Raw genomic sequence first — 16144 nt, forward strand, 5'->3', positions numbered from 1 at the left:
CAAGTTGGGCTTACGATATTTAAAAAATGACGTTTTGAACCAGAAAATAGTCTTGTCAATTTATTTCAAATTTGACATTTTTGTATTTCATAAATAAAGTGAAATTTGGACAAGATTCTTTCATATAACCATTCATCAACATCTAATATACATGTGGGACTTTTTGTGTTATTTTGGACGGGTTTTTTTTATCATGTTTTACGTAAGTTTTCACCTAAGTTGGGATTTTTCCATCATATATTTTCCCAGGATAAAGTTGGGATTCCCATCATATATTTTCCCAGGATAAAGCATGCACGCACGCAACTAGAATATGATGCACCCGCTCTCTAGTGGCAAAGTTCAACTCAGGACAGGTGACAGCGATTGCGTTAATTTTACTGGTCATCTCAGCCACTTGGCTTTTTGCAAGTTCGATTATTGTACAAGGGATACTTCTTGCCAGGGCTGAAAACTGAGGCTGACAGGATATAGAAAAGAGATAGACATAAAGCCCCTAGATGGGAAATACATCTAGCATATACATGTACAATTTCTTGAAGCCCAGCAAAAAAATGTGGGTCAAGTCTCGTGAAGAAGACTGACTAGTTGTATGGAACTCTTTGACACACATCATGGTCAGTTTCCCAAATGAACCCAGGCCCTGTTATGATGAATTTGAAAGTGCATCGTTCTTGGGTTTCTTTCGCGGTTTCAAGTCGACAACAATGACAGAAATGTTATCCTCGCTTCCTTTCTTCAGAGCGAGCCTCATAAGATAATCGGCAGCTGCTTGGGCAGCAGGGTCAGTGGATCCTTCACCCTCATCTGACAATGGTGATGCAGCGCCATTGTTCTTGTGCCATAGAAGGATCTGTCGGCGCGCAACTTTGCATGCCTCTTCATTTGACACAACATCCCACAGTCCATCGCTTGCTAGAATGAGGCAGTCATCATCCTTTGCCCGAGGAACAACTGTAACTTCCGGTTTCGGAATGACAAATGGTTTCAAATAGCGGTCACCTGCAACATCATTAAAGCAGATCAAGTTAGCACAAGTGGCACTAGATTTGGACAAATGCTATCCAATGCACAGGGAAGTCGGCTGAACTGTCAATTGGTTCAACCAAATTTCAGGTGAAATGGAGGAACAGTGCTGTCCAAGTGTTTAAAACAATAGTGTAAATTATTTGAATGGTGTGAGAGATGTGAGGTTGCTGTGGACAGATCCAACCAAGACCCAATTAGTCATGGTCCAAGCTGCAAGTGTCACTTGCATGAACATGACATAAGGTACCTTTGTTGCTTCGATAAATGATGGCTTTTTTACTTTGGCAGGTAACTTCTTTTCCTAATAAAATCTGCATACTCAATTCTATGATAGAGATGTGTTTAACCTCATTACAAGTTCATCAACAGTATTACTGGCAATATTATCCAGGTAGTCACATGATTGCAGAAGAGTATTTGAATTCTCAATATACTTATGTCTTGCACAGAAACAAGCTTCAGAACCCAAGCTGCTGATACTTCTAAGTGAATATTTCTTTCATAATAAATAACACAGCACATGGAAATATCTCAATCTTATAAAATGATCATTACATTATATTTATCACCAAAATTAAGATCTAGCATAAGAGGTCTTTGGGCAACATGGACAGAAAGAAACTGGATAGCCAACATGGAATAACCCGCGATTGATTTATTTCTCTAAGTGCCAGAAACTAAAGTAAGTGATGCCACAGGACTTGAGGAGTCGCAAGGGCATAAATCTTAACATCATCATAATATGGCAACAATTACTTAAGCGTCACTATGATGCAGAAGATCTCAAAACAAGACAGTAATAGGCCAAATCATTGTAAGATGATTCTTTTTTTTACATCATACAGCACAGTTTCGTATGCTCTTATCTTTGCTACTATGACCACAATTCCAGGTCATAACCCGTAGTATGGCAGTGTCACCAACTCATTTACAGGAAAAGAGACAGCAAGTGCTTCAGCCTAGATTAGCACAGGAGTCAATATGCATACCGATTGATCGGGACATAGCAAGTATACCGGAGACCCGGTAACCATTCCATTGGATGACCTTGCCTCCCAAAGCCTCAATCCTTGCCCGCTCATCCTTCCTGTCAGGCTGAAACAAAGGCATAATCAGATTCAGATTGATCATCCCAAAAATGGAGCACGACCTTTAATTGCTTAGCAAAGTTTCCCTGGTTTACCTTGTGATCGATTGACAAGTGTACTGGTTCCTTGCCACGACAGAGCACTATTCGCGAATCTCCGCAGTTGGCAACCACCACATGAGAGGAACAGACAAGCGCAACAACCGCCGTCGAGCCGACGTTCTCAGCGGTCACCGGTTCTGGCCGGAGCTCATCGCCGCCATTAACGGGCCTGCTCGTTCTCCCTGACACCTCGTCGTCTACTCTCTGGAAGCATTTCGTGAACACATCATCCCAGTGTTCTTTCATGTCCAACTCGCTGGTCTCCCCCAAATTCTTCCCAAGTCTCCTCAGCTCCTCGCTCAAGACGACGTGGATCCTCTCACGGCAATAGTTCGCCACCTGCACAGCATCACCGAAGCCAAGGAATCGTCAAATCATGAGCTAGGCTACGCCGAGGCGACCAATCGGACGCATCGGACCGTTCCAAGAACGCGTACCTCGCCGCCGCCGTGGCCGTCGAACACCCCGAAGAGATGCGCCGGCAGCCGGAGCGCGTCCGCGTCGAGGCCCAACCCATCCAGGTCGCGCCGGCTGGCGAGCAGCCGCACCGGCACGTCCGCGAACCGCGGCACGGCCGCGCACGCGTCCTCCATCTCCGCGCTGCGGCCGCGCGTGGACGCGCAGCCCCAGACCGGCGCGCAGTCCATCAAGTAAACACTCCTCTTCCCCGCCCCCGCCACCGCCTCCTTCCTCTCCCCGAGATCCAGCTTCCCGACCCCGCCCACGCATTCCGCCGCGCGCGCTGCCTCATCCTCCCCACAGATCGCCGCCATCACCCTCACCCTCTCACCTCTCCTCCCCCCCCGCAACACCCCCACACCCGCAGCCGCCTCCCCCTCCAAAACAAACCACCCCCAGCAACTCCAAGCAACAGCAACTCCGATACCTCCTACTTCAACAATACCACTTCCCAAGAACACCGCCCTCCACCTCGCTCCACAACCTATATCCCACAAGGTAGAGCACTACAGTGAAGAGGAGCAGGAGGAAGACGAGGACGAAGAAGAAGAGGGTGAGGAGGGTGGTGGTGTAGCTCAGCTCGCCCAAGCCGCGCGCGTGTCGAGGGGAAAGGGGAGGAGGAGGACGAGGAGAGGAAGGAGAAGGCGGGGCGAGGTGGTGACTGCTGGGTCCGCGTGGCGTTGATATTATTTGTTGCTCCTCCTCCTCCGCGACGGGGTGATTTCGGTATTGTTTGGTTGGTTTCTGCTACCTTCACGCCACTTCGGTACACTTGTTGTGCTCCTACTCGGCGGCACATGATTTGGGTATCAGCTTGGGCTGATTTGTTTCTTGGACTTCTTGTGTCCGGGGTGAAATAAATACTGGTTTTTTTAGTCGAAATATCTTGGTGCTTAGATTAATATTGTATTGTGTTGTGTTACTTGCTTTCAGCCTTTGACAAATGTGCTCAGATTAGGCTATGGATTAGGCTGTGGATTCATGATTCGGAAAATAGGTTGTAATTAGAAAGTAGTTTGGATAAAATATCTAATGTAGATTGGAGTATTAAAATATGTCCATCTTATATACAAGTTTATGAGGTTGGACTTTGGCTTGTTTAAAAAGTTATATTTTATCTACTTTATACGTGCTAATGTTGAATTGGCCAGTATGTTGTACATGCATGCATGGGCTTAAATGTTTCGGAGCAGCCATCAATTTGCATGGATGGATTACATGTATCCAACGATTTTGAGCCTTTTTTGGTCTAATTGACAAAAGTAATGTGTGCTTCCTTCATTAAAAGTATCAAATGTATTATGTTTTGTGCCGTTTCATTTGTTTGGCATGTATGGATTAAATTGCATGCATGCAATCCAGCCTTTGCATTGTAGTTGTTTTCTACCAAAATAGCACATTTTTTTGATGGAGGGAGTGTTTTTATGAGTAATTCACTTTGTGCGGCATAGCCAAACAACTTATAAGTTATAACGAGGTATTGTACATTTAGATCCCAAAGCTAAAATAACATATTCTACCATCAAATTGTATAGGTTACCATGATCCATTTTTAAACTTCCATATATATGAACGTAATGATTTTTTCTGATAAAATTGCTTTATTGTGAAATATACGAACATCAACAAAATATTAGCAATATATATTTCTCGATCAGTACAAATATACAGCAACAGCGAAGATCTAACAAAATCTTGCCATCTCCATCACGCGACCTCTTAGGATGGGTGCCCCGTAGTATCTGCCCAGCAAAATGACAATAAAAAATCAAAACCTCATTACCAAAACAAATAGCCGGGGAGGGGACCATGTGGACAGCCTCGGCGAGATAACTGGTACACATGCGGTGCGGTGTCCCTTGCATTTCCTCTTCCATTATTTTCTCTCCGCTGTGCGCGAGCTTGACACGTCTCACATTTGGTGAGCGAGAGGTTTGGTTGCATCCGGCAAAGTCCGGGCTCGCACCTTTCTAGGAGGCCCGGGGCCCACACGTCCCCCGCGCCATCCAATGGGAGCCCGCCACTTGTCCACGTCGGATGCGAAGCTGAAAAGGAGTAGTGCCTGTAGCTTTCTGTGCCGGCCTGAGACGTGTGAGAAAATACTGAAAGTTTTTTTTTCGCGATAGAGAGAAGAGAGAGAGGAGCGTAGCACGGAATACCGAATACCATTTTTTTCACGATGAGAGAAGAGAGAAGAGTGTGACACACGGCTAGCTCGATCCAAGGACGAAGCCAAGTGTCGCACAGTTGGTAGAAATTCCTAGGATAGCCAAGTGTCGCACAGTTGGGTGTTTAGACGGAGGTAAAATTTTTTAGTCTATGTGATATCGAATGTTTGACGTTAATTCGAAGTATTAAATAAAGACTAATAAAAAATTAATTTTATAAATAAGAGCTAGTCCGTGAGACGAATTTTTTAAGCATAATTAATTCATAATTAGTAAATTTTACTGTAGCATCATAAATGCTAATCATATTTTAATTAGGCTCAATAGATTCGTCTAGCGAATTACTCCAAGGTTACATAATGAGTTTTGTAATTAATCTATGTTTAATACTTTAAATTTGTATCTAAACATCCGATGTGATATGGACTAAAAATAAGTTGTATACTCAGTCTCGCAGCCGGTATACTCATATGGTGAGCCTGAGGACCTAATTTTTTTATGTTTATGTTTATAAATTAAAGTTTAAATTTAAAACTTAAATGCAAAATTGATTTTAAGTATTTTTATCGTAGTTTATTTCATAGCTTTGTTTTGTTTTTAACTCACTGAGAATAAGAATGTGTATATAAAAAGTTATTTATAAAAAATATTAATAAATGATTTCGTTTATGCTTCTAAACAACTAAAAGATGAGATTGCAACTTAGCAGCACACACGAGACACGACTCACAGAGATTGAAATTACACGACTCAAGAGTCACAGCTGTTCGTGACTCGTACAGGAGACGGGATTATACGACTACACGAAAAAGATTGAGATTGATCTAGTAGTACTGGTGCACTGTACATTGTCATGATCACGGTTACCGGTGTGTCCTTTTTTACGTGGATGAATACGTACGGAGTAGGAGTATTTTGGTTGAGCGGCTGAGGTTTTGCTCCGATCCGGTTGCTGTAGTTCGTGTCACGTCCAAATCCAACAGAGCGTTCCAGAAGTACAGATCACAGCTCTTCACTTTCTCCTTTTCTTTTCGGTCATGCGAAACGTGATGTATTTGTGCCTCTTACTACGCCCTTGAAACGTCACGATTACAGTAGTATCTAATTGCACTACATATGTATGACTGAAACACTATGTTTATTGATTAAACAAGAGAGATCAGATGAGTGACATTATCACTGTTGATCAATTAGGTCGTATATAAGTCGGATAATTAAGTCGTCCGTGTAGTGATTACTGTAGTAAAAACGAGACGATCGGTTAACCAGCACGACGTGCGTCGTACGCGCACGCACCAACGGGTGAAAAAAAAGAAGCTGCAGGCGAGCCCGATCGAACGCATGGGTCACGAGGCAGAGGCACATGTACGCACGCACGCACGGGGGCGGGGGTGGCCGGGCAGCGACGACGTGACACGGTGACAGGTCGCTGGGGCTGGGCGTCGCGGGCGGCTCGGCTCGGCACCGGGGGGGACGCACCGCGCCGCGCATGCTCGATCGCCGTGATCCGATGATCCGACACGCGCGTCGTGCCGATCGATCGATCGATCGATGATGATATATCCGCGATCGCGCCTGCCCGCAACGGCGGATGGGCGCCGGTAGGGAGAGCGCGCCGAATGATTGCCGCGTGCGTGCATGTACTAACCCGCACGCAGCCGCGCGCCTGCCGCTGGTGATTTGGCACCCTTGGCAGCTCGCTCGCGCGCGCGCACGCGTGGAAGCCAAGGTTTTTGGTTGCTGTACCGAGCAACCACCACCACCCGTCGTCCGGTTGGCGATTCGAGCTCTCTGATTTCTGATGCTTTGGCGATGGATCGGGAGGTTCTTGGAATTTTTTTATCAGCCAGCGCGAAGATGCGCCCCGGGGCCGGGGGCGTTGCGCTGTGTAACATTGCGAGAACGCAAAATTCGGACGGAGTATACCTCTTTCGTTTGCTTCGTTCCGTTCATGTTTATAAGTTAAATTGAAATTTTTTTATTTTAAATTTGAAGTTAATTTTATGGTTTCATCGTATTTTTTTATCTTGACTTTTATATCATTAAGAACACTCGTATAAAAATTATATTTATATTTTTTATTTATAAATATATAAAACAATTAGCCATTACATACACATGCATTGGAGGAAAGAGGACTGTAAAACGACTACGATGGTCAATTATCTCGATGATTGACTTGTTGTGTGTAAAAGCCTTATTGTTTTGCTAGAATTAAATATAAGCAAAATAATTTATTAACAACTAAAAACTACGTATGGGTAAAACTTTTATACGTAGGTTCTTCATGATTAAAAAATAATATAAAAAATGAAATAAGATGAAAAAACTCTAAAATTAACTTAAAATTAAGTTTTATAATTTGAATTTCAATTTATAAGCATATATATATATATATATATAAGTGAAAATATTGAAATATTGTGAGTAAGATGCTAGGACGAAATTTAAAGCTAAACCTCCGTAGAAAGTAGGGAATGAGATTATTGGATTGCAGCTACGGTAGCAGCTGGGATATGCCGTGCACCCGTTCTTGTCATGGATCGTTACGTGTTCCTCCCTGTGGAGCCTCTCCATTGGTCCAACTGTCCATCAACGACACCTTTAATTTAGTACGCGTGTGAACTTAGCTGCCGGGAGGAATCCTATAAACGGTTGATAAAGAGAACGATGTAGTAGCTTTCACAAGAGCCCACATAGGTCGCTCGCATATATAACTTATTTCAAACTAAAGATGGGGTAGGATTTGCTCTATTTTTTAATACTTGGTTACACTTGTGTCTAGTTTTTTTTTATTGTTTGTATCTTAGTTATGATGCAGAGGTCAAAAATGGTCTTTGAGTGATTGTATTATCTTGATGTAATCATCTAAGATCAATAAAAGCTCATTTATCTAAAAAAGAACGAGTTCATGCATCGATCGTCAAACGGATCGAAGGTTTATATGGCGCAAATGACCAATATGAAGAAAACATAGTCTAAGTTTAAAAAGATTCATAAGATTTCTCTCCAATTATATGACATAATCTTGTGTAAAGTGAAACTCATTTCAATCTATCATAGTGAAATGGGAAGTATTACTTAAATCTTGGCGTAAAGTGAAACAAGATGCGCACTGCCTGATGAAAAGTACAATGTACTCTTTGGTTTAATTTATGACACACTCAAAATATGAACAAGAAGCAGCAACCTGCAAGCATTCATCAGCTGACCTGTTGTTGGCCGCCTACTATTTGACCGAGTTACCTTAAATCCATCAGCATGCGCTTATATTAACGTATGACTTATCATCAAAGTGGCTCAAAAACTGAATCATGCAACACACAGACATGATGGTGTTCCGTGAACATATAGATTCGCACCTGGCTACGTTTTGGTTTGAAATTTAGATTAACCTTCTATATTGGGAAATATTCATGATGCACGCAAGGGTAGTAATTGGGCAAGACTTTTGGGTCTTTTCACGGTCCTATTCAATGCTTAGTTTTTTACTTAAAAATCTATAAAATTTTAACTCGCTCTATCTTCGACTTAACCTTTACATTTTAAAGGTAAAAAAGGTTGGCCGATTAGTGTTCGTAGCGGGTACATGCTTCTTTTTTTAGAGAGGGACACAAGTTTATCTTTCATGTAACCAAAAAAAAAAAGATTTACCTGCCTAGTGGCTTCAGTACAAAAGTACTCTGGCAGCTGAATTTCCTTGCTTGAATGAAAACTACTCAATTCTTAACCTGCATTTTTAGCCTTGGACCTTAGTAGACTCTGTTGGACCTTTTTTTTAAGCCTCGGCCTCTAAAAATTGTTTGAGGGCTTTGATGGCTGTTGGATCTTTTCACCATGTATTTGTATAGATACTGGGGAAGTGCCTTTGTTTATTCAGTGTCGACTCGGGCCTCAAACACACCGGCCCGGCCCGGCCCGTCAAAATCACGTTCCTTATCTTGATAGGCCGGAACAGAATCATCACAAATGCAGCCCATAATAGTTGGGCCGGAACTATACCGTAACCAACTTGCAGCCCATAATAGTTGGGCCGGAACTATACTGTAACCAACTTGCAGCCCATAATACTGGGCCTAGAACGCTAAGTCTTGCAACTTGCAAGACAATCTGTCCTGCTCCCTCTGTGAACTTCCGGAAGCAAAACGGGATCAAAATCAAACTGTGACCCACATCATCGTTTTCCTCGTACGTGAGGTACACGTCTCGTGCCATTCGCCGCGGAGTCCCAACCTGACAGCCTCCACCCCAAGAAAACAGTTTTTTATCACACGGGTACCTAACAGCCTCCACCCCAAGGAAACAGTTTTTTATCACACGGGTACATGTACACTCGTTGTTTGTCATCTAAATAGTCATAAAAAAATATAGAAAAATTTGACAAGATATTATAATATGAGCTATATCACTATTTAAATTCAACTTCTATAAGTAGTATAAATAACAAAAACAATTATGAATATGCGTATACTTACTTTCAGTTTTGTTTGTTTTTTATGCTACAACTTGTAAAAGTTGAATTTAAACTTGCATGTTTATGGAGTGATATAAATTATATTAATCTATCTTGTCAAATTTTTATATATTTTTTGATGACTATTTAAGATAACATGTAAGTATACGGATGTACCTCCACTCATGTGCTAAAAACTGTTTCTGGGCTGCTCCCTCTTGAACTTCCAGAAGCAAAACGGGATCAAAATCAAACTGACCCACATCATCGTTTTCTCATGCCATTCGCCGCGGAGTCCCAACCTGACAACCTCCACCCTCCCCTCCCGTCCCAAATGGCTGATCAGTTTAGGCCATGGCAGTTCATCCCCGACGACATCCTGGATTTGGTCGTCCGCCGCATCCCGTGCGAGGTTGATCGGCTTCACGCGGGTCGCGCCTGCCGATCCTGGCGCTTGGGCCTCGTGAATCACAAGCCCCCGGCGCCGCCTCTGCCGCTCCCGTGGCTCCTCCTCCCGGAGACGGAAGCGGATAGGGACGGGCCTACCTTCTGCTGCGTCCTCAGCGGCTGGCGCGCCCACCCCTTCTTCCTCCCGCACGCCGCGCGCAGCGCGCGCTACTTCGGTTCGTATGATGGCGTTTGGCTCTTCCTCGCGGTCGACGGCCAGGGCTACCGAGCTCATGATCATGTCCTCGTCAACCTCCACAAGTTTCAGTTCCTCGATCTCCCCAACGTGGTCCGCATCGACCTCAGGTTCCCACAAGTACTGATGGACATCGAGATCGCCATCGTCGCCGTCACTCTCTCGCGCCAGCCAACCGAACAAGGATGCATCGCCGCCGGTATCATCGAGCTTGAGCCATTCCCCGGCCCCGCTGGCGTGCGGGTAATCGCGTTCTGGCGCATGGGCGATCGGGTGATCTTACCTTTCTACGATGATGTGTGCCCGGAAGGAGTGGAGGACGTCATATACCACGAAGGCCTCTTCCTCTTCCTCACCCCAGATGAAGACATTCGTGCGTGTGGAGAGCCGGTTTTCCTTGAAGCCAGCGTGCATGTGGGCTCGATCCTGTTTCACGTCGAGCCACGCGGTGACGACGCCGGCGAGACGGTCCTCGCTCGCTACCTCTTCCGGTCAAGAGGGTGGGTGCTCATGGTCGTCAGGTTAAGCTCTGCGCTTCACTACTTGCCGACATCGTCGTTCCGGGTGTTCGAATTTGTAATCCATTCGAGCAGCACCGGCGTGTGCGTGAACACTTGGAACAAGCTGGAAAAGCTCGATGGCCGAATGCTGTTCGTCGGACGGGGCTGCTCCAGATCCTACGACGCCGGCGACGGGTACCCCGGCATGGAGGAGGGCGTCTACTTCTTGGATGACGGGAGCTTCCACGAGCCGGTCTTCCACCACTTCCCCTTCCCGGCGTCCGCCCATGCTGCCTACCGTTGCTGCGACAACGGCAAATGGTCGGAAGCATCTTCCCAGGTCGAACGCTGCTTCCCGGAGCGAGGCCCGTCGAAACACTCGCCTCCGGTTTGGATTCTCCCTTGAGGCGACAGGGCTGTGGCAACGTCGTTGCTCATAAGCCCAAGTTAGTTTGTGCTGCGATCATGCTTAATTCGTTGCCATGTTGTTGATAAATTTGCTTTACAGTTGTTTGGCTCTTTCGTTCTGAGACCTTTTGAGTTTCTGTTGGCATGTTTCGATGAATTTGGTTTTTATTTTGCTCGACACGCAGTTCAAGATTTCTTTACTCTGTAATGAAGTTACAATCTCCGCGTCTCTGGAATATTACAGTTCTACAGATCCGTACACCCTTGTCATCTGCAGATTGTCCTGTTTCCTATGATCGCCAGTTGCTGATTTATTAACGATCTGCACGTACCACTGAATGTAATTTTGTGTGGATTTCTAAAGTTGTATAGGTATTTAGTCCTTTGCTCTGTTTAAAGTTGAACGTCAGTCAAATTTGGTTCAACTATCCTCGTCAATTTCCCACGCTTAAAGAACTACCTATTCTTCGCATGCATTAGTCCAATGCAGAGTTGCAGACTGAGACTCAAGGATGGTAAACTTAAGGATGTAAAATTGCTTGAGACTTGAAGGCTAACTATTGTATTTGTGGAGAGTATTTTAACCGCTCGGTGGCATATCCATTTCTTTCTTAAACCGAAATAATTATCATTTTTTTTTAAAAAAAACAGGATATATCATTCGACAAACGTGGTCAAATTCAACTTTTACCGGTCGTAACAAAAATAACAAATTTAAACTTGAAAGTGCACATAATAGTTCAAGTTTCATTCTTTTTATAACTTATAGATATCAAATTTGAGTTTACCTGTGGGATGATATATCTCATATTAATCCATCGCATGAAATGTTTTCAAAATTTTTAATACCATTTAGTTTTCATACATGAAATAAATGGATATCAACCGGATGAATAAGCATGTCTTCTTTTGTGTTTTTAAAAGGAAATGTCAAATAACATATTTGAAAAAAAATAATTTGTGATTTATAAACGTGTTTATAGCGATATAAAAGCCAAAGCTAAAAAATAAACTATAATGAAAAAAACTTAAAATCAACTTTAAATTTAAGGTTAAAATTCTAAATTTTGGTTTATAAGCATAAACAAAAACGAAAAAATTGATCGTAAAAATCCATTCCTTTCCATTGTCTCTGTGTAACTACTGCCTCATCTGAAAAATTAGTTGGATCCGGTGTTTTATACTCAAACTATCCTTTTAGTCCATCCCTTATCAAATAGGGCTAGCTCATTGTAATACGCGGATAAGTTACTAGGATAGGTAACACATCAATGTTTACATGACATATTGACCTGTCTAATACAAATGATATAATCAACTTAATTATCATCTAAAAATAACGAAACTATATGTCTAAAAATAATATATACCATCATACCATACATGTTATGCTCCTAATACACTACACATTAACCGTTTGGTTGTAACTGTTGAAAATCATCGACTCAGGGTTGGTAATATCACGATAATCTTCACGATTATTATGATAAACATCCATATCGTCAGGGTACGATAACGGTAAATCACGGTTTAATTTAGTAAAAATCGTGAGAATTCAAAAGTTTGAAAAAAAAATCAAAAAAAATCATGGAGATATATCGTGATACGTGCAGTTTTTTTTGCACAAAACTGTGATTATCGATATTGCAAAAAACCATCATGATTATCGTCTCAGATGTCGCGATTATCAATTTCAACAAAACCGCGGCGATAATCGCTACAAACTACGCGATTATCACGACCTACCGCGCGGTACTCCCTTCAAAACCCTGATGATTTTGTTTAAAAATTTTTAATTCAAATTCATACGTTTTTTTGCACAATTATCACGAAGGAGGGGCATTATATTAGTGGTTTCATTTAACTTAGCACAATAATTTAGTCTATGATGTGGCACATACCTAATACTCTCTTTTTTGTTTATATGTGATACTTCGTCTTATTTAAAAAATTTATCCAAATATAAAAAATTATAAATCATACTTAAAAGTTACTGTAGTAATAAACCAAATCATAATAAAATAGTCAATAATTATATATTTTTTAATAAGACGAAGGTTAAACGTAAATTAAAAAGTTAAAGCCGTTAAAAAAATCGGAGGGAGTGGTTATAGTGTAAAAGAAAAATGTGACCCCACGTGTAAGTCACAAACAAAAATGTTAAAAAACCTAGTGGGGCCCAACTGAACACTAACCGGCCCACATAACATATCCCTCTCCCTCTCCTCTGTTCTCACCGCCGGAAGCAAAAATGGAATGAGACTAACCACCCTATATATATTGTAGTTGTACTGCTAGCGTCGTCTTCCTCGGTTCTTCCGCATCGTCTTCTCGTCTCGATCGAAAGACATCCGCCTTCCACTACTCCTCTCCCGCCTCCAATGGCGGCTGATCAGTCTGCGGGATGGGCGAACCTCCCGGACAAAGTCGTGCACGAGATCTACCGCCGCATCCCGTGCGAGGTCGATCGCCACCACGCGGGTCGCGTCTGCCTCTCCTGGCGCGTGGCGCTCGCAAAGCTGAAGCCCCCGGTGCCACCTGCCCCGCTCCCGTGGCTCCTCCTCCCGGAGGCCGACGGGGAGCACCGGCCTACCTTCTCCTGCGTCCTCCGCGGCTGGCGCAGCACGCACCCTTTCTTCCTCCCGATCGGCGCACGCCGCGCGCGCTACTTCGGTTCGTACAACGGCGTCTGGCTATTCCTCGCCGTCGATGTCCTCCAAGGAGACGGAAAAGCTGAAGACCACCTCCTCATCAACCTCCACAGCTTTCAGTTCGTCGACCTCCCCAACGCGATGCGAGTGCCGATCTATCAGGCAGATCAGGGTCTCCAGAACATCGCCATCGTCGCCGCCGCTCTCTCGCGGCCGCCAACTGAACGAGGATGCGTGGTCGCCGGTATCATCGAGCTCGCTCATTCCCCGCCGGCCCGCCGAGTCGCGTTCTGGCGCATGGGCGATCGGGTGGTCCCGCGGCATCCGTGGGCGGAGTGGCCGCCGGAGGAAGTGGAGGACCTCCTATACACTACTGGAGCTTTCATTTTTCTCACCAAAAAGGAAGATATTCGCGTGTGTCGAGAGCCGGCCATCCACAAAGATTTCGTTCAATTGCAGCTAAACTTGCAGAGTCTGGTGCTCTTCAGGCCGCGGGGTCGCGACGGCCAGATGGTGCTTGGTCGCTACCTCGTGCACTCCCGGCGGGACGTTCTCCTGGTCGTCAGGTTAGCCGCTCCCCTCCCGTACGATCAGGCGGCCGTGGAGTTCCGGGTGTTCGAGAGCAAGAAATACGTGCAGGGCAAGTACACGCGCATGTGGAACGCGCTGTCTGGGCTCGACGGCCGGATTCTGTTCGTCGGACGAGGCTGCTCCAGATCCTACGAGGAGGCCGATGGGTACCCCGGCATGGAGGGCGTCTACTTCTTGGACGACCACAGCTCCCGCCGCCCGATCGTCCACGGCCCGCGCCATGCCTGCCGCTGCAGCGACAATGGCAAATGGTCGGAGGCGTCTCTCCGGATCGACCGCTGCTTCCCGGAGCGAGCCTGGTCGAAATGCTCGCCTCCGGTTTGGATTATCCCCTGAGGCGACAGCTCCCGGCCGGGAACGTCGTGTCGTTGCTCTGCAGGTCAAGTTAGTGTGTGCTGTGATCATGGCTTCATCTGCTTACACTCTGTACGTTGTCCTTGCTCAGTTCGATCTTCGATTGGGGTGGTGTTCTCATGTCGAAACTGTTTGCTGTTGGTGCTCGATAGAATGGCCTGCATTTGTTTTTGGGTATAAGCTGAAATCGGTATTCGTTTAGTTGTGAATTGGTACAAATGACTTTCTGTTTCCGAGTTGGTGCTTCCGACCATTCGCCGTTGTCGCTGCAGCGGTACGTTCGGCAGCTTGGCTGCATGCACCATCAACGAACGCCATGCTGGGCTAGCTCGTGGAAGCCCCGGCCGGCCATCCAAGAGGTAGATGCCCGCCATGCCGGGGTACCTGTCGCCAGCCGCTTGTAGCATCTGGAGCTACAGCCTCGTCGGACGAACATTATTCGGCCATCGAGCTCGTGCAGCTCGCCAGCAGTACCGGAACTGAACCACGCACGCCGCCATTGCCGCACACCTTGCCTTCTTCGACATCGTCGGACGACAGCACTTCCTTGTAGAACACCCGGAACGCCGACATCGATCGGCATGTGCTGACGCCGCCGACTGGTTAACCTGAGCACCATGAGCAGCAGCAGCCTCCTCGGGGACTCCACGAGGTAGCGAGCATGCATGTTTCCCGGATCAGCTCCACGAAGTCTTGATGGAATGGAAGACCGGTGGTTCTTCACACGGGAAATGTTTTAAGAATGTCATCGAAATAATTGTTAAAAATAAAAAAATTAATAAGATCGATTAATATAAGTTATATCACTTTACAAGCATATAATTTTAAATTCGATTTCTACGAGTTATAGTAAGAAAACAAAAATAAACAGCTAAGATACGCACATTCACAATTATATTTTTATTGTTGTTACCCTATATAGAAGTCGAATTTAAACTTCCATGTTTATAAAGTGATGATAATATAAATCATATAAATCTATCTTATTAAATTTTTCTATATTCTTTAATGACTATTTCGATGACATTCTTAAAACATCTCCCGTGCCCGTTCTTCACACGCATGCAAGGAAGAGCTAGACGCGAGCGAGCAGAACGGAAGTGTCGTGTTGGACACGGTGGGCCTCAACCCGGCTCCATCTGGGCCGTTGATGACATATTGATCGGACGGATGGAAGCCAGCTAAGCAGCCAGCTGGGCAGAGAAATTCGAAATTTGAAACCCAGTCTCTCCGGCCACTCTTCCTTGCCTAGCTGCCTATAAAAGGCGGAGGCGTCTTCCTCACGGGCACCTCCACTCCTCCCCGAATCGACGCCCTATCGTCACCGAGAGAATCAGGCCATGGCCAACCTGAATTGCGTGCGCTCGCTGGAGGAGGCGTTGCGCTTCATCAACGAGAGAGGCGGCGAGCACGACGTCGCGGTCATCATCAGCGGAGTCGACGGCATGTACCAGGCGGCCAAAATCGCCACTAAGCTTGAAGAGATGGAGAGGGAGAAAGGCTGGAAGATTACCAACCTGGATGTCGTTCGCCGTATCTCCGGGATGTACGGTCTGCTCACCTTGGTCAACGAACGACTCGAGGTGATGAGGCGGCACCGACGCGACAACGGGTTCCGCGCCATCACCAGGGAGGCCAAGGAGTTACGCAAGCATGGGCTCGACCTCAAGGCAGTCTTCCACCGGAGAGAGGCACGCGT

At 45.3% G+C, this 16144-nt stretch overlaps 3 protein-coding genes across 3 annotated transcripts; 2 read left to right on the forward strand and 1 right to left on the reverse strand.

Annotated features, from left to right (window-relative positions):
• Window positions 1-326: 326 nt before the first annotated feature.
• LOC102713368 (protein phosphatase 2C 50) lies at window positions 327-3391 on the reverse strand. Its single transcript, XM_006655469.3, has 4 exons — window positions 2656-3391; window positions 2213-2557; window positions 2019-2124; window positions 327-1002 (listed from the first exon to the last, which is right to left on the reverse strand). Exons 1-4 carry the CDS (start codon window positions 2989-2991, stop codon window positions 647-649), a joined length of 1143 nt encoding a protein of 380 aa, XP_006655532.3. The 5' UTR covers window positions 2992-3391; the 3' UTR covers window positions 327-646.
• Window positions 3392-9558: 6167 nt separating this feature from the next.
• LOC102713639 lies at window positions 9559-11122 on the forward strand. The gene has a single exon (XM_006655470.2). The coding sequence runs from the start codon at window positions 9576-9578 to the stop codon at window positions 10845-10847; it is 1272 nt and encodes a 423-aa protein (XP_006655533.2). The 5' UTR covers window positions 9559-9575; the 3' UTR covers window positions 10848-11122.
• A 1936-nt stretch (window positions 11123-13058) lies between these two features.
• LOC102713913 lies at window positions 13059-14657 on the forward strand. Its single transcript, XM_006655471.3, has one exon. The coding sequence runs from the start codon at window positions 13231-13233 to the stop codon at window positions 14425-14427; it is 1197 nt and encodes a 398-aa protein (XP_006655534.1). The 5' UTR covers window positions 13059-13230; the 3' UTR covers window positions 14428-14657.
• Window positions 14658-16144: the final 1487 nt, after the last annotated feature.

Source organism: Oryza brachyantha, chromosome 5, assembly GCF_000231095.2.
Source record: "Oryza brachyantha chromosome 5, ObraRS2, whole genome shotgun sequence".
Lineage (NCBI taxonomy): Eukaryota > Viridiplantae > Streptophyta > Magnoliopsida > Poales > Poaceae > Oryza > Oryza brachyantha.